Source organism: Eublepharis macularius, chromosome 8, assembly GCF_028583425.1.
Source record: "Eublepharis macularius isolate TG4126 chromosome 8, MPM_Emac_v1.0, whole genome shotgun sequence".
NCBI lineage: Eukaryota > Metazoa > Chordata > Lepidosauria > Squamata > Eublepharidae > Eublepharis > Eublepharis macularius.
In genome coordinates, this window is record NC_072797.1 from 21,089,667 (window position 1) to 21,112,219 (window position 22,553).

At 44.1% G+C, this 22,553-nt stretch overlaps 1 protein-coding gene across 1 annotated transcript in view; it reads right to left on the reverse strand.

Annotated features, from left to right (window-relative positions):
- PDZD2 (PDZ domain containing 2) overlaps nt 1-21,335 on the reverse strand; it is a 187,278-nt gene extending 165,943 nt beyond the window's left edge. The window contains exon 1 of the mRNA XM_054987229.1: nt 20,860-21,335. Within this exon, the coding sequence (XP_054843204.1) occupies nt 20,860-21,335 (476 nt within the window). The remainder of the gene's footprint in view (nt 1-20,859) is intronic.
- Between the last annotated feature and the right edge of the window lie 1,218 nt (nt 21,336-22,553).

The following is a 22,553-nucleotide window of genomic DNA, read 5'->3' on the forward strand; positions in this document are numbered from 1 at the left end:
AGCCCTTTGTCTTTTTCTCTTTCAACTCAAACGTCTGGACGTATGAGGCTGAATGCCTGTTAAGAGGAAGGACGGAAATTCAGCGCAAGCCTCTTCTGGTTGACACAAAGAATTCTCAATCTTCCCTTCTGCTTTCCCTGTGAAAGTATTTGTGCTAGAGTGACTGTCCCCTATCCCAGGGGAAACTTATGTTCCTCAGAGTCTCCAGCCACTGAGCATTCAAATCCCCTTAGCCCTGTATGGGAGGAGCCCTTTCCACACCGCCTGCTCTTCAGCAAGGGGTCAGCATGAAGGGTTACCTCAGTGGGGTATCTGACAAGGCCTACATTCTGGGCCCACCGGTGACTAGAGTTCCTTGACCCATTCACAGCCTTCAGGCGCTGGCCTGAGCCTGGTCAGCTGGACTCCTTGGGAGGGAGACTGTCAGTCAGTCACTTGGCCAGCTGGCCTTTGAGGCAAGCGCCACCGGAGCTGACACTGTACCAGAGGTCTTGGGCCTAGTGAACCAGTTGACCCAGCAACACAGCACTTTCAAACCTCAGCCTAAATAGGCAGCGGGATGATCTGTCTCCCTCCCCCCCCCCCCCCGCATTTGCTGGCAAGTGTTGGAGCTCCGGAGGCTATGCTTTGTTGTGGCCATGATCCTGTGAGGAAGTATCCCACTCAGTGGTCTGTTCCGAGTCTGGCACGTTGCCAGCCTCACACTTTGCCTCCTTTGCACCACCTCTACCTGGGCCCTTCGCTGCCGTTATTCCTGAGGCATGGGAGGTGATCCAGAGGGGCTATGGGCCCCAGTTCATGTTCTGCCTGGCAGGGGCCCAGTGTTGATCTCTGAGGCAGGCGGCAGGGACTCGCTTGCAGGCCCTGGCTGAGTGGTCTCCGTCAGTGCTGCTGGCGTGTGGTCGGCCAGTTCCTCTGCATCACCTGACCCTGCTGGTCCTCAGACCCTTCCTCTGACCCCTCCAAGTCTGAGTCACCAGCCTGGTCAGAGGACTGGTCATAACAGGCACTGACTAAGCTTAAAGGACCCCCAAAGCATCATGCTGCTTCTCCTCCGGGACAGTGAATATGTGTGCATGCGTGATGGTCTTGGAGGATCAGTGGAAGGCATCTTGTGCTCAAGACTTCCTCAGATCTGGAGTCAACCCCTTTCCTCCATCTGCAAGGCCAACTTAAAGGTAACTGTACGCAATGAGAACAGATCACTCTAACCAATTAGACCACGGCTTCCCCAAGCCTCTAAACCTATTCTCCTTGCCTACTGGTACTCTAGCTAGGCAGCACCCTCAGCTGCCAGATGAGGGAGTTAAAAAATCCCTCAGGGAAAAAAAAATTCCCCCTTGCTTCTGCTGTCATGAATGGTTGTACTTGCTGGCAATATTGGGAAAACAAACCCACATTCTTGCAAAGAAAGTGGCTACACTCATTTTACATGACTGAAAACAGCAACTCTTCAGACTAGCAAAATGCATTAAGCGCCTCGGAAAGGTGCTTCCATGGAATCCTGCAGCAGCTGGCAAAGCTTATTGCAGAATGCTTTAAACCTTCATTTATAAGCAGACTTTCTTCCCCTGCCATGTAGATGCATGCAACCCTCTTATTTTTACACTTAAATACCGCAAACGCTTTCAGTGTTTGTGCCAATCCAACACTAAGCATTATACATTATTCAGAACTCCATACAGGGCAAGCAAGTTGTTTGATTTTTTATACCAGAACAAGAAAGCTGGTAATTAGCAGCAAAACAGGGACCTCTGGCAGATATATTCCATTATTAGTGTTTCATGTATTAGGGTCGCCAGCTCTGGGTTTGGTGTAGTGGTTAAGAGCAGCAGGACTCTAATCTGGAGAGTCGGGTTTGATTCCCCATTCCTCCGCTTGAAGCCAGCTGGGTGATCTTGAGTTAGCCACAGCTCTTTCACAGCGCTCTCAGTTCCACCCACCTCACAGGGTGATTGTTGTTGGGATAATAACAACGTACTTTGTAAACCACTCTGAGTGGATGTTAAGTTGTCCTGAAGGGTAGTATATAAATTGAATGTTGTTGTTGTTAAATACCTGGAGATTTGGGGGTGGAGCCTGATGAGGGTGGGATTTGGGGAGGGGCTGGAGCTCAGCAGGCTATAATGCCATAGAGTCCACCCTCCAAAGCAGCCATTTTCTCCAGGGGAACTGATCTCTGTGGCCAGAACAGTTAAAATTCCAGGAGATCTCCAGGCCCCACCTGGAGGCTGGCAACCCTGTCAGGTATTGAAGTCTGAGCATGGGCAGAGGAGTGGGCCAAAGGGCAATAACCAAAGGGCTTGTAGCCTGAAGCCTTGAGTGAATTGGCCCAGCTAGATCTTGGAGTAGCCCCGGAGCTGTACTGGATTTTCTTTTCTTGTTTTGCTAGCTCTTAGAGCCGAAACAGACAATACGAATTTCACGCGTTCTCCACGCGATTGTACTTACACGTTTCAGACAGACAGACAGATACTTTGAGAGTGGAAGTTGTAAGCCACTTGGGATCTCCAATGAGGAGAAATGGGGCACATTGATATTTAAATATCAACAATGAAATTAAATATCATAGAATTCAAACAGCAGTATAAAATTGTTTGAATACTTGACATCCAAATTTGTAGAGAAGATTTTTTTTAGAAAAATAAGGGTGAGGAAAATTTGTTTCCATTCTAAGTCAGCCCCTCCCCAAATTATACAACTCACTTGACATACAGATATACATTATACTCTCAGTTCATCATTACTTAAATATGGAAACAGAGTGCAAGAAAGCTGTTCGCTTTCATCAGACCTGAAAGAGTCCTGTATTTCATTTCCCATTTAGAACAGTCTCTTGATAGCCATACGAAACAGTAACTTTAGTTCTTAAAAATATAAAATAAGCTACAGAATGAGGATGTGTCGTGGGAGGGAAAGAGGGGGGGGAGAAGTACAAAACATTCCCACAAGGCAACATAAATAATGCATTACTGTGAGCATTCTTTGAAAGATCTAATGCCAATAAAGGCTGAAAAGAAACAGAGACACAAGAACACGTCCATTTCTCTGGACGTCCGGGCATCTGGATCCCACTAAGCCGAGCAGATGACTCATGTACCCCAATGGGGAAGAGCCACAGTTTAGCGGTAGAGCACATGCTTTGCATGCAAAAGGTTCCAGATTCAATCCTGTCATCTCCAATTTTAAAAAAATTAAATCTCCAGGCACCTTTGCTGGAAAGACCTTGGCTGGAAAAGACCTCGGAGAGCTGCTGAGAATTAAAATCTTGCTGCTAGACGGATCAAAGAAAGTTTTCACATACTTTGCATGGATAGTTCTGCAACAGCCAGGGCTGGTCTTCCTTGAAGGTTTATGGTGTAACAGGTTCCAAATGTACCTGCTCACCTTGTTGCCGTTTTTAAAACTTGGCACACAAAACTGGGTTGTGCACATCAGAGAAGCAACGCTCGTGCTGCACCTACATTCTCTTGCCGTATTCCAGAGATTGCTTTATGTTGTACTTTAGAGTTTTTCCAACTGCGTTCTAGAAGCTCCTACAGAAACTAAAGGAAAGAAGGTTGTGCCTCCAAATTTCATGCTTTCTTAACAGAATTCATCTAAGGAAATGGGTTGCATCAGAATTACACTAAATGCCAAAGAACACACAACAGGGTAACCTTCATGCTCAGCATATGAAATTCCAAGAAGTCTTAGCAACCCGGGTTAGAAAAAGAATGGTATTCTAGATAGGGCTTTGGTCTCATCCAACAAGCAAGTTCTTACATTTTCAGTAAGAATTGGTAAATTCAGGATATTATACTGAAGTCTGTGTCAGCAGAAAGCAATTTCGTAAAAAAGAAGGGAAAAAAAATCAGACTTCTCTTTATCTATAGATGCATCACATTAAGTTCAAAGGCTGCTTTGTATGTTCTATTTTTAACATGTACCTAGTAAGTACAGTGTATTTATGCTAAAGCCGTGCCACGAGAGGCAAACATCTTTTGTCCAATGTAGAAGATGCACGTACCCATTCGGGAGCTTTGCACATGACAGAAGTACTTTTGCTTTCTATAATACATGGAGTGGGAAGAAAGATGGCATGGTATAGCCCAATCTCATCAGATCTCAGACGCTAACCAGGGTTGGTACATGGGTGGGCACTGGGCCACCAACAAGGAAGACTGCGCCGAGGAAGGCAATGGCAAAACCACCTCTGCATCTCGCTTGCCTTGCAAGCCCTTGCTGGAGTCGCCATACGTCGATTGCAACTTGATGGCACGTACACACGCAATGTGTGAAGCAACTGTAACACCACATGGAACTTTCACCCAAATTTGCAACACCCCAGAACATTATCATAAGACAAGTAGTACCTCTTGCTTTTTTTATTACCAGCTTAAAAATATTTGTGTCATGAAGAAAAGTTGCTCTTTCTTGATATTATTCCATAAATGAAAATGGACACTATTGTTCAGTCAAAAGCTGAACGAAGGCTTTGAATGATTTCTTCCCTTGTCTGGACAAAGGTTAGCATTGCAGAAAGTAACCTAAGGACATTTATACTCCGGAGAGAGATTTTAAATGCAAAAACTATTTTTAACTCTGGTTCTGTTTAATGTTAAGAGTAACATGAGAAGCACGGATAACAAGAAGGAGCATAGTTATCAAAAAGTTGGGGGTTTTACTTCCAAAAAAACAACTGTAATTTATATTTTCCAGGCAAACACCCTAAGACCACCCATGCTACTCAACTTCATATACTAATCATCCAATAACTGGTTCAATTTTGGAGATTTTACATGGTCCTGTACATATTTATTTCCTTATCAGTATCCAAAGAACGTTTTTGAGTGTTTAGGGTAAAACTACATGGTTTGTTGTACGCCTTTTTCTCTGCATGACCTATCCCACCACTAGGCTTCCTCCCGCCCTCTTTTTTATATGTATTCAGTTCGATCCACAGATAGAGTTGCCAACTCTGTTTGGGAAATTTCTGGAAATTGGGGAGTGGAGTTTGCTTGGGGAAGGTGGAGTTTGGGGAGGGGTATGAAGTTCAGCAGGGATGTGATACCTTAGATCCATCCAAAGCTGCCATTTTTCTCCCAAAGAACAGACTCCTATAATCTAGAGATTAGTTGTAATTCTGGGAGGACTCAAGGTCCCACCTGGAGGTTGGCAACCCTATCAGAAGCACAGTGTTTTGGCCCATTCATAGATAATAATGGAAAACTGACATCTTTATTCTCTGTATAATACCCAAATATCACTGTGCCAAGCTGGATTTCAAAATATTTATATTATCTCAACATGTAATTATGTATACAAGTATGTATTTACATTAGTACACAATTTCTCAGCCAAATAATACAACTTTCTACAGACAAATAGAGAGGTAGTTGGAGTCTCTAACCGGTGTCTGTTTTTCTTCCAATTCCTTGAAGAGAGCTTCTAACTTCCCAGCGACAAACAGGCCACCGGTGATGTGCCTGTTTTCATGTGCTTTCTCAGGTCATTTATGTTATGAGAATATCTTTTTGAACCAAAGCCTTTGAATATTGTTTCCTGACAGCAATTTGCTCTCCATGGAATATTCCTCAAAAAATAAAGGCAACTGTCTGTTCCCTTCTGCACCAGCCAAAGGTTCTGGGCTGCCATTCCCTACATCTGAAAAGCCACCAAGGATGATGTACCCCAGCTTCCTGTTTCCAACAGTCTCATTTCTTCAGCAGATACACACACACACACACTTGCCAATCCTGACATTTTGACAAATGTGGCAATTCACACAATTAACAGTACAGCCCTGTGCAGAGTTGATTCCAGTGGTCTTAGACAGGTGTAAGTTTGCATAAGGTTGTCATGCAAAGCCTAGCAGGTTCCATTGCAAAAGCTCAAAAATCAGCCACTACAACCAAGGTACAGGGTTTCTACATACTATGGGAACTCCCCCAGTATGTAGAAAAATCACTTTTTAAATTAATAAAGCGGGGAAACGGGCGACGGAGCACTGAGCATGGTCCGGGAGACATGGAATATTGAAAGCAATTGAGCTGAGAATCAGTTAAAGCAAAATCAGTATTCTCAAGCCCCCTAAGCAATTACTAGCTTGTTCTTTGCAACAGAAAACTCCAAGGAATTTTGAGAGGGGGTAGTGAGCGCCACCCCAAAATGGCTGCCATAGAGCCAAACGGAATACCTTCCTCTTCACAGCTCCGGGGAAGAAGGAAAGCCTGAAGTGGGAATGGTACCACACAGTGACTAAGGAAAGCCCAGGTGCTCACCAGTCCTGATCCTCCAGCGGAAACCCCTTTCATCTGAATGTGGGCAGGCAGTAACAAGTCCTACATAACAACTGCACCACCTACTTTCTGAAAAGCTTTGCAGGTGCCCGGTAAAGTACCAGTGGGCACCCTGGCACCAACGGGTGCCACATGGTCTATCATGAAGGCAGTGAGAGGCCCACCTTCAGTCAAGGTCAGAATTTCTGCACACTTGGGGGGACTCCAAATATGAAAAAAAAAATCAGTTTGTAATTTTAAAAAAGTAACACCATGAGAGCTTTGGAATTGGGGGGGGGAAGCATTTCTCAGTCATTTATTTCCCCATGATTGCTCACAGACCCTTAGCTTCTATACATGTATACATTCTAGCTACGGAACTTTATCATCCACCTAGGCAGCCTCTATTTTACTTTTGAGCATTATCCAATGCGTGAACAAACCGTGCTGCATGCCTGTCACTTATTAATGTTTCAAGAATCTTGCCTTAAATCATATATGAGGATTTTGTTCCAGGATTTTTCTCTTGATCACATTCTCCAGTCAGAAATCTGGGCATATTTTCAGATATGGAATTTAAAGTGCAACAACATACGACATCTGTATTTTTTCCCTGGGTTCTCCCCCCTTGCCTTCCCCCATCCCAGCGTATGGCAGAATCTATCTTTTTCACATAGAGAAATACAAAACTGGGTTATTGAGTCCAGGTTCATTTGCATCTGCTAAAGTAATCAAAAGATTTCACATCGGGCAAGATCTACTGCCGGGATATTTTTTTCCCCACAAGGAGTTGGATGCATCAAACTTGCTTTCATTACAGTCTTAATTTAATTTGCCAACAAAATTTGGCTCTTATCAAATGCATGTGATGTGTTATTGGCCCTCTCTGGATATGATCCTTGGTGCAATTAACCCAAAGGAAGAGACGCACACATACACACACATACCATTACTCATAACCGCATATTTCAGCAAACATCTGAAATTACATTATATCTGGGCAGATAACTCTGGCATGGTAGACAGGAGTATTGTGGGTAACTTGCACTCCTGATATATGTGGCTGGGGCACACCCCTCTAGATGGGGTGACTGCAAAGGTATCTTGTGAAGATAACATGGGATAGCCCCATATATCCTGCCCTGTGTTCCTTGAAGGAAAGATGGAAGCTGGTCCACGGGTGCGTCCTTCCACATGAAAACAATGGCTACTCAGAGCAATTCAAAGTAGCTTTGCATGGCGGCTATAATGAATGGACAGGCGCTGATGCTAGTCTTCCATCAGACACAATGTTTAGATGCAGGATTTGAGTCCAGTGGCACCTTAGAGACCAACAAGATTTTCAGAGTGTAAGCTTTTGAGAGTCAGAGCTCCCTTCTTCAGACACAACATATAAATATTGGCACCTTAGCAAACTAGAACTCGTTTACTTCTCACAGGCTACAGTTCTAAACCTGCAGAATGGTTCAGCCTGCTGGTTTACAATTCAGTTTATGGAAAATAAATTCTAGTTCACCATAATTCACACTTGATCATCATTGCAAATTGGAGCTTGACTAAACGAAGAAGTTTTGAACTGTCCATGCGAAAGGGAACTGTGAGGAGAGGATGGGTTCCTGGTGACCCATGGTCATGCCCAAACTCAAATTAATGACATATTGAGTGATTCCGCACACGTTGGATAATGCACTTCCAACCCTCTTTATAGATCATTTGGAACGGATTTTTTGTGTGCAGAACAAAAAATCCACCTCAAAAGATTGATAAAGTGCATTGAAAGTGCATTGTCCAACATGTGTGGAATCAGCCATCGTCTGAATGTAACCATTGCATCTCTTGAGAATCCTTTTAATACTTGGTCATTTACTTTATCCCAAAAAAACTGTTTATGCTTGCACTGAGTAACTTTTTAATTTTGTTTTTTCAGTGGAGAGGATAAAGTTTCATCTAAATAAATACATTTTCCTTTGTCCTAGTGATGATTTTTTCGTGAAAAACACAACCTCCAACATGCAGACTTTAAGCTCTAGGCTTCTGAGCCATTTGGCCTCTGTGGAATAAACCAGCATGGACTGGAGTTTTATAAATATCATGAGCATCTTTTGTTTGGAAATCATTTTTTAAAATCCAAAATAGAAAACTGGCAGGCCCAGCACTACTTGGCTTTGAAGAATGAATTTACAGCAAATATAAAATACATTATTTCAAAGCCAAATTTGCTATGTACATTGGCTAGAACAACAATGTACAAGAAGGTTTATTTCATAACGTATGCCCAAGGAACATAAAGAGACACAGATTCGGGCCAAGTAGAGCTTCTCAAGGCTTTTGGGGGGAAATACAGCTCAGCTGGGTAGATAATTTACAGATCTATGCTACAGATATAGAGAGCCATGTATATCTCCCATCAAGAGGCACTGAACAGGGTAATATTTTTTATGAAATTTATGGATCAAACCAGACACAACACTGGGAGATCCACAGTCAGTTCTTTCTAAAAAAAAATTAAGGAAAATTGCCCCCCAGAGGGACTGATTCATTTTGGGGCGGACATACAGGGAAGAAGAACTTTAATAGCCTTGTGGTGTGTGTGGTTTCACCAAGTGAAAACAACCTCCCACCCCGGTTACACCCCCTGAATTTTTCTCCCATGCATGTCATGGCCCAAATCCAAACTGGATTTTCCAGGGCCTTATCTTTTCCATTCTCTGGGATGGACTTTCATTTAGCCCAAGCAGGCAATTGCTAGATGAAGGGGAACTGCCCCTCCCCGCACCGCTGCAGCTGCTGTGAATCCAGGAATCATGCTCCACGGGGGTGGGGAGGGTCAGTGGACCCCAGGGAACAGTACCGGTAGCAAAGTGATGTTCTGCAGTGGGAGAAGAAATCACTGAAAATCATCACACATCCTCTTCCACAGGCTCCAATGCAAAAACCAGGAATAAGTATATGGTGGTTGCCTTGTACCAAGTTAGGCAGTAGTGCTGTCAAGGCTCCAGATGCACACTGTAGCTAGCCTTTGGCATCTAAAGCATAGTTTGCTTTCCTCCCCCATGACACACACAAGACCTGCCACTGCCTCACCTAAGGTTACCAACCCCCCCAAGTGGGGCATGGAGATCTCCTGGAATTACAACTGATCTCTAGACTACAGAGAAAACGGCAGCTTCAGGGGGCAAACTCTATGATATATCATAGACTCTAGGTGAAATCCCTCCCCAGATTCCCCCCTCCACAGGCTACACCCCCCCCCCCAAAATCTCCAGGAATTTCCCCAGATGGAATTCACAACACTAGCCATACCTGCACACTGCCTAAGAAGCATGGTTGTGCATCTTTTGTGTGGCAAGGTGAGAATGGCTTGACAGTCATGGCTTGTGGATCAAAACATATCACAACATTTCTTTGATGGACTGCAGAGCCCAGCTACATATTCTGAACTAGAACAGAAGCAGAAACAAAGTGGGGTCCAGCAAGGGTGACCAGACAAATGGCACGTCCTGTGCAGGGGGCAGGCAGGGAAAGTTATCTGTGTGAAAAAGAAGCGTGTGCATATATGTTGGAGAGCACCTGCCACTGCCTCTGTAGAAGACATCCGGTGGGGGCAGGAGGGGCATGTCTGCTTTGGTGTGTTTGGTCTGTCTGGTCTCTCATGTCCCACATCCTTTCACCTAGGAAGGCTGGAGTTGTTCTTGGTCATTTGTAACCCTTTGCACACACTTGTTTTGGAAGAAGCTGTACTGAGCATGGTGGGACTTGGTGGTGGGAGTAAACATGGTGGGAGTAAACATGCATAGCATCAGTTTATACTGTGTGTGCTCATTTGTGGAGACAGTAGGGCGGGATGAGACAAACTTGCTGAAAGCTCATCCTGTGTTTCACATTTGAAGTCAGTGAAGAAATATGCACAACCATCTTAAGGGGACTGGGAGTCATTAGACCATTACATCCAGAATTTAGACCTACCTAATTGCACTATTGGCCTTCCTGCTCCATACTGCCTGCTCTGACAGACTGCTCTTCTCTAGAGAGGGGCATGAACCGAAATACGAACCAAAGTTCGTGATGAACCAGGCCAGTTCATGGTTTGCAAACCAGCGGTTCATCAGAGCCCATTTCTGACGAACCACCACGAACTTTAGGCTGGTTTGTTTGGTTTGTTTTTTGGTTCGTCACTGCAGACAGCCTGGCGCCGATCAATCAGTTTCCTAGGCAATGGGGGATGGACTTCCTGCAGACCTTCTGCTGACCCGGAAGTGGCCTTCTGCTGACCCGGAAGTGATAATTTGCTGACCTAGATGTGACATTTTCACGAACCAAACAACCCAGTTCGCGAACCAGGGCAGGTTCATGAAAGTTCGTGGTTTGTGAAATGCGACAAACCACGAGCTGCACGGTTCAGTTTTTTTCCGGTTCATGCCCATCTCTACTCTTCACTATTTCCCATGATTCTTCTAATTGGAGATGCCAGGGGGTCAACCCTGGGAGTGTCTGCTTGCAAAGCATGTGTTATGTATGCAGGAGTAGTATGAATGAAGGAAACAATCCGTGTGAAGACATGATAATAAATGAGGAGAGGGGAAGGAGTGTGAATCTAAAATCTCCTGTGTGGATTATATGGTATCTAGGAGGGGCTATGGCTCAGTGGTTGCGTGAAGATAGAACTTTTTATATTCCACAGGGACCCATGTCCATTTTAAAATAAAATAGCTTGCTTTAAGCAGCAAGAGAACCTAATTTTCCACAGTTCTTTATTTAACATCTACAGTGGTGCTTTGCATTAAAAAGAAAGAAGAAACCCTGGTCTACTCCGAAGTTCTCACTGCTAAACAATCAAGAATTTTGCCATCGATATAAATCAGTTTTATTGTATCTTCCTCCAAAGCAAAGTACCAAGTGATTGAATTCCCGAGTCCTTTAACTGCATTACCCAGTTTTATTTGAATGAAGAATTTATGAATCAAAGCTTCCTGCTTAACTGCACGCCTCCTGCTGATTCTCTAAACCCAAGCACCTTAATCCAGCAAGAGAAGAAGTGTGGCTAAGGGCCCTGCGCGTGCATTTGTTCCTAGGCTAACAGCCACCAATCAGAAGTGTGGCTCGCCTACACAGCTACAGTTATTATTATTGTTTAAAATATATTTCAATACTTTCAACTCAGAGAGGACAAGACAGTGGGCGATAACTATAAAAGAAATATCTCATCTTATAAACGGAGTGCGGCACAAATTCTAGAAACTAAACAACCCAGCAGAGGATGAAAACCAGCTAAACTCATAGCAACAGTATCAACAATAGCATAAAAGAAGCAAGCAACTAATTAAAAACAAGCTGAAATTTTTTAAAAGGTCTCTGCTTGCTTATCAGTAACACCAATTATAGGACAGGGAGGGCACGACAGGGGAGTGGAGGAACAAACTATTGGTGCGATTGATGACAATTATACCAGACTTCGCTCCTGGTTTGAACTTCCAGCCGGGAGGAAACACACAAGACCTCCTGGTGCATCAAGGATGGGTGCTGGTTAGGAAAGTGACTACCAGAATCTAGGTGACCTATTTTCCATTGATGATAGGGCATTTGCCTTTCCCACTTGCTAGTGCTCAGTTGTGCATGCTAATTCACATGCAATAGAGAAACTCAACTGAAATCTGTCGGGTAGTTTGACAATCAGACAGGTACAAGAACACTCTGGGAAAACAAAAATGCAGACGATCTGTTCTGCTGATATAACCAAAAAAGAAGTTGTTCTTCCAAAACCCATGGCATGAGCATTAACATCTTGTGCAGGCCAGAGTTCTGGTGCTTATGCGAAGCCCAGCATCCACAAAGCTTTCCGCACTAATTTCAGCATAGGGCACCCACTTCAAAAACACAGAAAAGGATGTGCATGCCATCCTCAAGTGACACAGCAGAAAACCTTTGTGCTCCACATGTATGATGCTTTGGACCACAAGAGAGGGAATCTGAACTGTAGGAAAGGAAAAAGAGATATCAGAGACTGTCTGACATCCATGCTAATTAATTATCTCAAAATAAGAGGGCAGAAAAGCATGGCACACGTAGGATAATCTGTCACGTTTTAGTGTATGTATAATACTTCGTACTCAACCATCATTTTTCCTATAGACATAACGAGACACTAAAAGACCAAATCAAGCCTCACAAGCAGATGGCTGAGTTGCACAACATGTATCACTACAGACATTACCTGCATGCTGTACACAGTTGTAAAGGAATACCACCAGAGGGCAATGTGGCCCTAGGCACTGTTAGCATATTAAAAGAGATGGCGCTTGCTCCTACCTACACATCACTAAAAGGAATGGAATGGATGCAAGGGAGCAGCTCCCATTCATTCCCAAACTAAATTCACACAATCCAGGAATCTCAGTCGCACAAAAACGAGAAATTCAGATCTGACGCTGAATAAACTGCCAGTCTAGACAGGAGATGTCAGCTTTTGGCAAGTTTGTAAATGCCAAGATCAGTATATGAGTTTCAACGCATCCACGGTGTTTGTAATGCAGCTGTCACTTTTCAACATTATTTAAAACAGTAAACTTGGCCTATAGTTGCAAATACTTAGGCGTGCTTACAATGATTTCTTCCAATTCAACAATGATTTCTTCCAATTCCTCCTTCTGGCTGCAGCCCACTGAAACTTCTTCCCCCATCTTTTTCTTTCCAGGAATCAGTGGACTTGAAGGAACAGACTTAGGGTGAAGTGGGGGGAGGGGTTTCACACTGCAAGGGGAAATTGGTGGCAGTGCTTTGAGGAGACAGAATTGCCCCCCCCCCACTGGAGTCTGCAGCTGGGTTATTTCAGCTTGCAATGTTCCTGCTTATAAACAGTCCATTCGACAGAAGACTAGCCCAGCAGGCAAAAAGGTTGTGCCCCCTCTTTGCTTGCGGTGCTGGTTTTCTGTCTACAGGAATTTTTAACGTGATTGTTTTATCACACAATTGAGTCCAATTTAGATTCCAAACAAGGTTTATTGAAAATCTTAAAGGCGGCAATGGCTGCAACATTCAGTAAGGCAGCCTCGGGCAGAACTCCACTGTTCTACTTCCTGTTTCCTGTTCTGCACTATTACACATCCCAGCAGGCTCTGTTGTCTATAGCCACTGCTATATGTGTTCCTCCACTCACAATCTGAAGCAACGCAATCGATTCTCCTGTATCAAATCTCTGCCAGTTCGACGCCCTGCATGCTCAAACTAGAATTTAGGGAGTAATCTTAAACAGGTCTACTTAGAAGTTAGTCCTGTTTTATTCACTGGGGCTTATTCCCAGGAAAGCATTTTTACAATTTCAGCCTTAATCTCCTGCAGCCAAAAGGACAAAAGAAGTTTGTGGCATCATGAGGACTAGCAACTTTCTGCTTTTGCAAGCCAGAGCTGACTGTAATGACGAAGTGGCTTTAGCAGTTTGTTAGTCTTGAAGACTCTTAGTCACCACACACAGTTACTAATAAAAACATCCTCCCCATCCAACCCAGCTGGGAGCGTTTAGATGCATTTATTGCATAGAGATGAACCATCACGTTGCAAGTCTCTCTAATATATACAAATCCATCAGACCCAATGGATGTATTTAAACAAAAGGCATAGTGTTATTTTCCTATGACTTCATAACATCTGGAAAACTAATTTTAAGAAGTTAAATGAATGGGGTCCCCACCACCACAAATATATACAAAGGATCTGCATGTGTATTAAAGTGCTGGTGGAACCACGTTTTAGATGGGTAGCTGTGTTGTTCTGCAGTAGAAAAGCAGGATATGAGTCCAGTGGCATCTTAGAGACCAACAAGATTTTCAGGGTGTACGTTTTTGAGAGTCAGTGCTCTGGAGAATGGTATTTGAAGAAGAGAGCTCTGACTCTAAAAAGTGTATATCCCATCTTGTTGGCCTCTAAGGTAAATTTCCTTAGGGCTCAGGGACCTCCACTCCTTGAGGGGGTAAATTTCCTGAGGTAAATTTCCTTAGGGCTCAGGGACCTCCACTCCTTGAGGGGGTAAATTTCCTGAGGTAAATTTCCTTAGGGCTCAGGGACCTCCACTCCTTGAGGAAGTAAATTTCCTGAGGTAAATTTCCTTAGGACTCTGGGATCTCCATTCCTTGAGGGGGTAAATTTCCTGAGGTAAATTTCCTTAGGGCTCAGGGACCTCCACTCCTTGAGGAGGTAAATTTCCTTAGGGCTCTGGGACCTCCACTCCTTGAGGGGGTAAATTTCCTGAGGTAAATTTCCTTAGGGCTCAGGGACCTCCACTCCTTGAGGAGGTAAATTTCCTGAGGTAAATTTCCTTAGGGCTCAGGGACCTCCACTCCTTGAGGAGGTAAATTTCCTTAGGGCTCTGGGACCTCCACTCCTTGAGGAGGTAAATTTCCTGAGGTAAATTTCCTTAGGGCTCAGGGACCTCCACTCCTTGAGGAGGTAAATTTCCTGAGGTAAATTTCCTTAGGGCTCTGGGACCTCCACTCTTCCTTGAACCTGAAAAAGGGAGCTATGACTCTAAAAAGCTTATACCTTGAAAATCCTGATGGTCTCTAAGGGCCAATGGACTCAAAATTGCAAACGTGTAATTTATCATCCCCATGCTAGCTGGTACAAGCAGAGGCGGTAACTAGGCCTAGACTCTAAACAGCAATGTGGATGCGGAGGATACTCTTTTAGATTTGTCGGTGGTGATAATTACTACCCAGAAAGAAATCTGGTATCCCCACTGGAGTAAGGAAAAGGGTTGTTGTCATCGAGCAGAGAACTTGGATGGCTATGGGTTTTTCCAACCTCCTAAAACCGGAGAGAACGGGGCCCATACACTGATCACAACAGCAAGTGCTTCCTAGGACAACAGGACAGTTTGCAAAGGTCCTACTTTATATCCTCTTTTTATGCTGTTTTCCAAACCTCATTGTAGCCCTACTTAATCAGATGGCTCATTCTTGAGATAAGAATGTCTGGTCAGGAACTGAAATTTACAACCTGGGCACAGAATTGACTTCTATTTGCACAGCCTTGCAGGCCTCCTGTTTACTCAAAAATTAACCAGACACCCAAATTTCTTTCTTTACCTAGATGAGTAATCCAAGAACTTAGTTGGGAAAAGTGGTCACCTGACTTACAGCTCCACACTTGCATCTTATGACATTTCTGGGAATAAGTCTTATAAATTGAATTAACTGCTTTTCGGGGTGTGTATGAAGGAAGCAGTGTACTCAGTTAGAAATCTTGGCAACTGAAACATATACATTTGCATTTAGTTTTGAGCAAACATTTTGCAAAGAATTATAACAGAAACTATGCCAAGTTTTTTTTAAAAAGTGATTTTTATACAGAAATGTCATTGCTCGTTTGTACCATACATTCAATTTCACATTGCTGAGGCCAATGCTGAAATCTTAAATATCCGGCGCACCTGCACCAGTTTGGGGATGTATCAAGAGTGAAAGCGCTCAAAACTATTCAGTGATTTTAGCTGCAAGCAGTAGCTTGTGCTGTCACTGCAAGCCAGCACCACCCTGTCCCAGTAAAAAGGGCATTCATGTCACAGACATCCGACTTCACAGTTCATGGCTGCTACGGCTCGGCTATTCCTTCATTTCTTAATTTGATGACAGTGGACTGCAAGAAAAACAAATGCAGTACGGGCAACTTTCTGGATCTCCAAGAAACATAGAATCAGTCGACACAAATCAGGTTTTCCTCTGTGCCAGCAACAACAAGCCCCACAATCTTGAATATCCCAGGAGATCCCAGCAGCCAGCAGCGAATCCCAGGAGATCAACAGCTAGCAAAACTGTCATCACAATACAGGAAGTCCTGGGTCAAGAAGGTTCGTCTCAAAACCCACCTCTTCTGGAAAGCCCTTGGTTTACCCTCTTGGTATGCATTTCCAACTGAAACAAAGATTAGTTATATGTGTAGCTGCCTCGGCAATGCTGGGTGCAGAATTTTACAGCGTTGCATTCCTGTCTGATTATTTGACCTAGCTATAGTCTTTTTCACCTTAGTCTCTGCCATCCCTTTCTTCTTGCATTCTGTTGCTTCTCTTCAGTATCTAAACTGGAACTGTAAATCCCTTAGGCAGAGATCTGCTTTTTATCACTGCTAACTTGGTAAAGCATGGCGTACACCAAAAGAATGAAACAGAATTCTCCTGCTTTCAGGTCATCACACTTTCGATTGTGCTATGCCCTGACAAACCAGGAATATAGATGGAGTGCCATGAAACATAGTTTGAAATAAATCCACAGGTATCTGAAAGAGTGATGTGGCGGGGAGCTTGAAGCTTAACCCTGTCCATTCTTTCAAAATTTACACTAATACAAGAGGAGATTTAGACATACAGTTCCTAGATTTTATTACTTACTTTCGTGGAAAGGCTGGGTTCTCCCATGGATACAATCAAACGGGATGAATCATTTGATCCAACAAATCTACTGTGTATACTATATATATTAAACACACATCACCACCGCGAGAAACCTAAATTGTAGCTGTACAGTATAAACAAGAAATTAAAGAACTATTCAAAATATATTAGAATAGTGCCCCCCAGTGGCAACTAAAAGAAAAACCTAAGTTGCATGTGAACATTTGTACTGCTTATAGAATGGGATAAAATATTCTCAGAGGACCATCACAAGCATTTTGCTCTGAGTTTTCCATTGGCCTTTATTCTTAACATGTAATGAAAGAAGACCTCTCCATCTTTTTATCCTACATAAAACCTGCAAAACTGGACCAAGAAAACTGGAGGCAGTTTCCTCACACCGGAGCTCTCCAAGTAGCTATGTCCAGAGTAGTAGACTGTACGAAGAGCCAGCACAGCGTAGTGTAGTAGTTAAAAAAGAGTCGGACTAGGGTCTGGGATATCCAGATTAAAATCTCCATTCTGCCATGTGAACTCACTGTGGTCACTCCTCTCTCGAGGCCAAACTACAAGTGACGAATGACATTTGAAGGGCAAGTGTATTTCTCCCTGTTCACTTGCGCTCCACTTGATCCACTTGCCATTCAAGTGTTATTTGTCACTTGTAGCTTGGCCCTCAGAGGCAAACTACACGAGACGAACGGCACGCGAACGGCACGCGAACGGACTTACACGTGTTGCTGCGTGTTTTGTGTTGCACACTTGCCTGCGCTGCCAGACTGTGCCTCATCCTGTGTCCGCGTGGGCACGGGTTTCCTCCTCACCATGCCAAGAGTCACGAGTGGTATCCCATCATGCATTACCGCCCTCTAGCTACCACACTTGATTACTCCAGCGGGAGAACGAGAAGCGGAAAAAGCAAGCCAACAGATAAAGGCCTCTCTATAATGCCGACTTGTTGATTCTGGGCTGCGCACTTGCCGCTGCGGCTACACAGCAAACTGGGGAACTGTAGACGCGTGCCCAATCTGGGACTTGTGCCCGTTCCAGGACTGACAGACACGTGAAGGTGGGATTTTTGACACTCGCTCGGTCGCGTGCCGTTCGTCTCGTGTAGTTTGCCTCTCAGTCTAACCTACCACACAGGGTCAATGTGAAGATAAAATGGAAGAGGAAAGATTTTTATAGGCTGGGGAAGAAAGTGGGGAATAAATATCTAAATAATTAAAATAAAAATACTGCCCAGTGCAATCCTGAGCATGTATACTTAGAAGTAAATCCCATAGGTTTCAATGGTACTTTCTCTAGTAAGCAGGTTTAGGACTAGAGTTCCCATTATTTTACTAGCTTCGGCTCAAGGACAATTGACAATTTAACAGAGAAGGACAATTTAATGAGTTATGAGACAGACAAGTTCTGCTGCCCCATAAAGAGTTTTGTGGGTCTTTCTTTGATTCTGAGGGCTTGTGAGGAAAACACGAACTCCGATTTCTCCAGACGGTATTCAGACGACAGGAGAAATGGGTGGGATTCTGAAGGATTCTGAAACTAGGAAATCTATCATTTACACTCTGCGCATACGAGGTAGGGGGTATGGAAACATGACAAGCCAGGTTTGTGCCCATCACAACAAATCTGTTTGTGACATCTTAATGCAGCCAGTGTGTTAAACTAAAGAGACGTTTGCAATGGAAGATTAAACAAAGGGAAGCAACGCTAGGCTAGATGCTGGATGTGCCACTGCCTTATGCGTTCCCTTAGTACACATCTGATATAAAAGGAAGGAGGGGGAAAGTGAACTTCAAAAGCATGTGGCAATGCTCTGAGCCCAAGGGGAAGTGTCAGATCAAATAAGCGGCATGCAAAGTTTTTTTCTTTCTGTTAAAGGACTTCACTCCTAAGTCCTTTGACACCCAGGCTTCTTCATCTCTGTTAAGATCAAGTTTCTCCTGTGATCAGGTTGCCTACTCATCCCCCTGCAGTTCACAGCACTTACTCTTATCTTTTCACTCTTCCGTGGGTTTAATCTGATGCCTCTACAACCATTGCAGAGGCCTAAGTCTCTCCCCACACATCCCTACAAATCAGGACCATTCCTATTAATGGGTTTCTGAAACATCTACCCACTGCCAGTCTTGCCCTCGGAGGCATCAGAGAATTAACCAGTGGCAGTCCAAGAGTCTCTCTACACGAGACATTTTACAAAAGAACATTCAAGTGTAGGGAGACGCAATATTAGCTGGGAAGCGTAGTTTAAAAAGACAAAGACTCTGTCAATTTTACCTCTCTGTTTATATGTATTGTTAGTTTGGTTTGGTTTTTAGATGATTGTGTTTATGTTTTATCGTTTTTTATGTTTATTGTTTACTTGAGCAGGATAGCTATGTGCATTCCTGAGTGGTGATGGAGGTGGAGAGAGACATCAAGTCATAGCTGACTTATGGCGACCCCTGCTGGGGTTTCCATGGCAAGAGACTAACAGAGGTGGTTTGCTATTGCTTGCCTCGCAACCCTGGACTTCGTTGGAGGTCTCCCATCTAATTTCTGACCAAGGTCAACCCTGCTTAGCTTCCAAGATCTGACAAAATCGGGCTATCCAGATCACGGTGCATTCCTCAGTACCACTTAGAAATTGTCAGGGTGTGGGGAGGAGATGTCAAGGCATCGTTGTAGGCATACTGGTACACCAGCTGCACCAGATCAGAGGCATCCAGAGCCCAAATGCAGTCCACCCAGCAAAGTAATCCGCATGACTTCCAAGAAATGTCTCCTGCCACTGCAGATGTTATTCTAAGATGCCCATTTGTTCGCGCAGGAAGGCAGAGCTTTCATTTTCAAGGAGCCAATGGAAACAGGAAAATAAAACAGTGGTTTAATATGTAAAGAGGGGACTGTGATTCTTTATGGAAAGAGTCCATGTTGTCTTCTTTTGAAACTTTCTCCCACCTAAGAGGGAAGATAAGAAACAGGGATTCCAAATAACCAAAGAGGGTGATCTCTGCTGGAACTCAAATCTCCAGTATATTACCTCCTGCAAACAAAAGGAATTTGGAAAAAGCGAGCGATCTCCAGGCTTTTCCCCCTAAGCAGCTGCTGCATGTTTGGCAAAGCAGCTCCAATTTAACTTCCCACCAACCATTTTTTTCTAATCCTGCCTAATTCTTATGGAGCTTAACACTGGCTAACCCAGGGATCTGTGGCAACCCAGCAAGATTCAGCACTTGTGCCTTTGGTGTTTGGCAAGATTAAAGTCCCATCCGAGACCTGAAGAAGCAATTAGTACATCTGCAGCATCTGAAGTATTAACCTTCCAATGCTGTGTGCTTCATGTTTGGCTAGCCACAAAAGCTCAGTGCTACAAACCAGGATGCCTTTTACCCGCTAGACATCTGCAGCAGATGAAACTGAAAACAATGCCAGCTGTATCTCCAGCAATGCTAGTGAGAGCCACTTTTTTTTATCCCTAATAATGGACAGCAGCAAAGGACAAAAAAACAGAATCAAGAACTTGATAACTGGTCAGCTAAACAAGAGCCTCTGCGCTTGAGGTAATTGCAGGAATCTCTGGAAAGGAAGGAGGCCGCACCTAAATCAGACACACCAACAGGGATTTCTCCAGAACAATTCTGGTAGGGGGGGGGGGAAATAACCCTGAGAGCCAAGCTACAAGTGATGAATTACACTTGCCTGGCAAGTGAACAGACTCACGTGTATTCCTCCCTGTTCACTTGCCATTCACTTGTGCTCCTCTTGATCAAGTGGAGCGCAAGTGAATAGCAAGTGAACAGGGAAGAATACAGGTGAGTCTGTTCACTTGCCAGGCAAGAGTAATTCATCACTTGTAGCTTGGCTCTTAGACAATGCCTTCTCCTAAGACTGGGATCAGAAGAGATCTAGGTGGCCGTTACGGACCTCCAGCGATTATTATCAGCGTTTTGAATCCATACTTAGCTGAGCAAGCATGTAGGTAGGTTTACAAAAAGCCTGGCAGAACACGAATGTTTCTTCCAATTTCTCGCAAGCGATAGGGTGCCTCCAGAGAGAACTATTCCATAACTCCAGAAAAGCTACTGAAAAATCCTTAGTCCAACCTTACATCTATACAACAAGTTACCCAGAACAGTACACAGGAGAACATATTTTTACTATTAAAAACATTCTGCAACTTTGTAAACATGGTGTATTTATTTATTGCAACTCATGTCTATTTAAGCTTCCTACCTTGCACCACTGATATCCACTCCAACCATCAACTGCCCATTCAGTGAAAGGATCTCATCTCTTAGGCGAACCTTTCCACATTTGCCTGCTGGGCTGTTTTTCTGTAAGTCAGTAACCCAGATGCTTCCAACATCAAGCACTGGGCCTTTATGTCCCTTCCTCTTTTTCCCCACTCTCCGTTTTTCTCCATAGTCCCCTAGAGCAGGTATATTCCCAAAACTTAGGCCAAGAGACTCGACATTTCCTGGATCCTTGGTAAGGTAAACAGTACAGATCTCCATGTCCACAGGGCTTGTACCATGCTGAAGTTTGCTTTCCTCCACTGGGAAGTTCAACAGGATGTACTCCTTCAGCTTCTTGATGGCGGAATGGCAAAGTCTCTGCTCTGGCTCTTCCACATCTTCCTTCAGATGGTTCTGCAGCCACCGATAAAGGATGGGAAGAAACAGCACCGCATTCTCTGGCGTGATGGGCATTGCGATCGCTGCAGGATTCCATTACGTGAAGAACCGTTTCTGGGACTGGGTGGTCCAAACTTGACCGAGGTGCCTTTCGCTTTCAAGGCAGCCACACACTTTACCAACAGCCATACTAAGAAAAACAAAAAAAGCCAACATAGGAGGCCAGAAGTCTACGTGAGAGTCTTTTCCCCCTCACCCCTTGACCAAAGATAACAGAATGCCTCCTGTGGGGTGGAAAAAAAAGAGAGTGAAAACAATTGCTCCAGACTAGTGCTCGGCAAGAAGAGGAAGGAAGCAACTGGGACTCCTTGTTTGGCTATCTCCACAGCTGTCCACACAAAAATCACTCAGACATCCAGTTTTCCACTAACAGCAATGGAACTGCTCCTCTACAGCCACCAACCAACTTGACCTAGAAAGGGAAAAACGGCACAGTTAAAACTGTAAGTCCTGCGTACGAATAAAGGATTTGAGCGGCCTGCAATGCTCATTAACAAGAAAGCTTTCCTTTAGTATTATTGTTTGCTCATTAATTCTGTAATCTCTTTATTTTGCAGTCTACAGACCAGGGTATTGTGTTAGTCAGGGTGTTCTAAAAAGACAGCAGATGAGGAACAAGAAAGGGAGCACAAAGGCATATTTATGAAAGTGGAAACAGATTTCTTCATGGAGAGAGAGAGAGAGAGAGAGAGAGATCTTGTCTCTGTCCATTCACACGCAAATGTAGTTTCCAAGTTGCCGTCACACTCTAGTGTGACCAAGAAATAAAACCTAAAGACAAACTGCATACACAAACACATGCAACTATACATTGTAAAACAGGGTTAACATACCTGTAACTTATGTTCATCGAGTTCTTCTGTGCTGACACACATGGGGACTGCGCAGGCGCAGGCCAGCCGCCGGAGAATTTTCTAGAGCTTCCATGGCTCCGAAGGGGCCGTTTGTCGCGCGCCTCAGCGACCGTCTTCCCGCCCAAACGGTCACGTGATCCTACAGCGACCAACGGCCCCTTCCCTCAGTTCTCCTTTGCCGCCGCTTGACCAACACACTTCAGCCATAACACCTTAAAAACACCAATATCCGTTACAGCCATCACAGTATTGTGCATTGGAGTTCACAGCGGGGTAGGAGGGAGGGTTGTGTGTCAGCACAGAAGAACTCGATGAACATAAGTTACAGGTATGTTAACCCTGTTTTCATCTTCGTTCTTCTGTGCCTCCACACATGGGA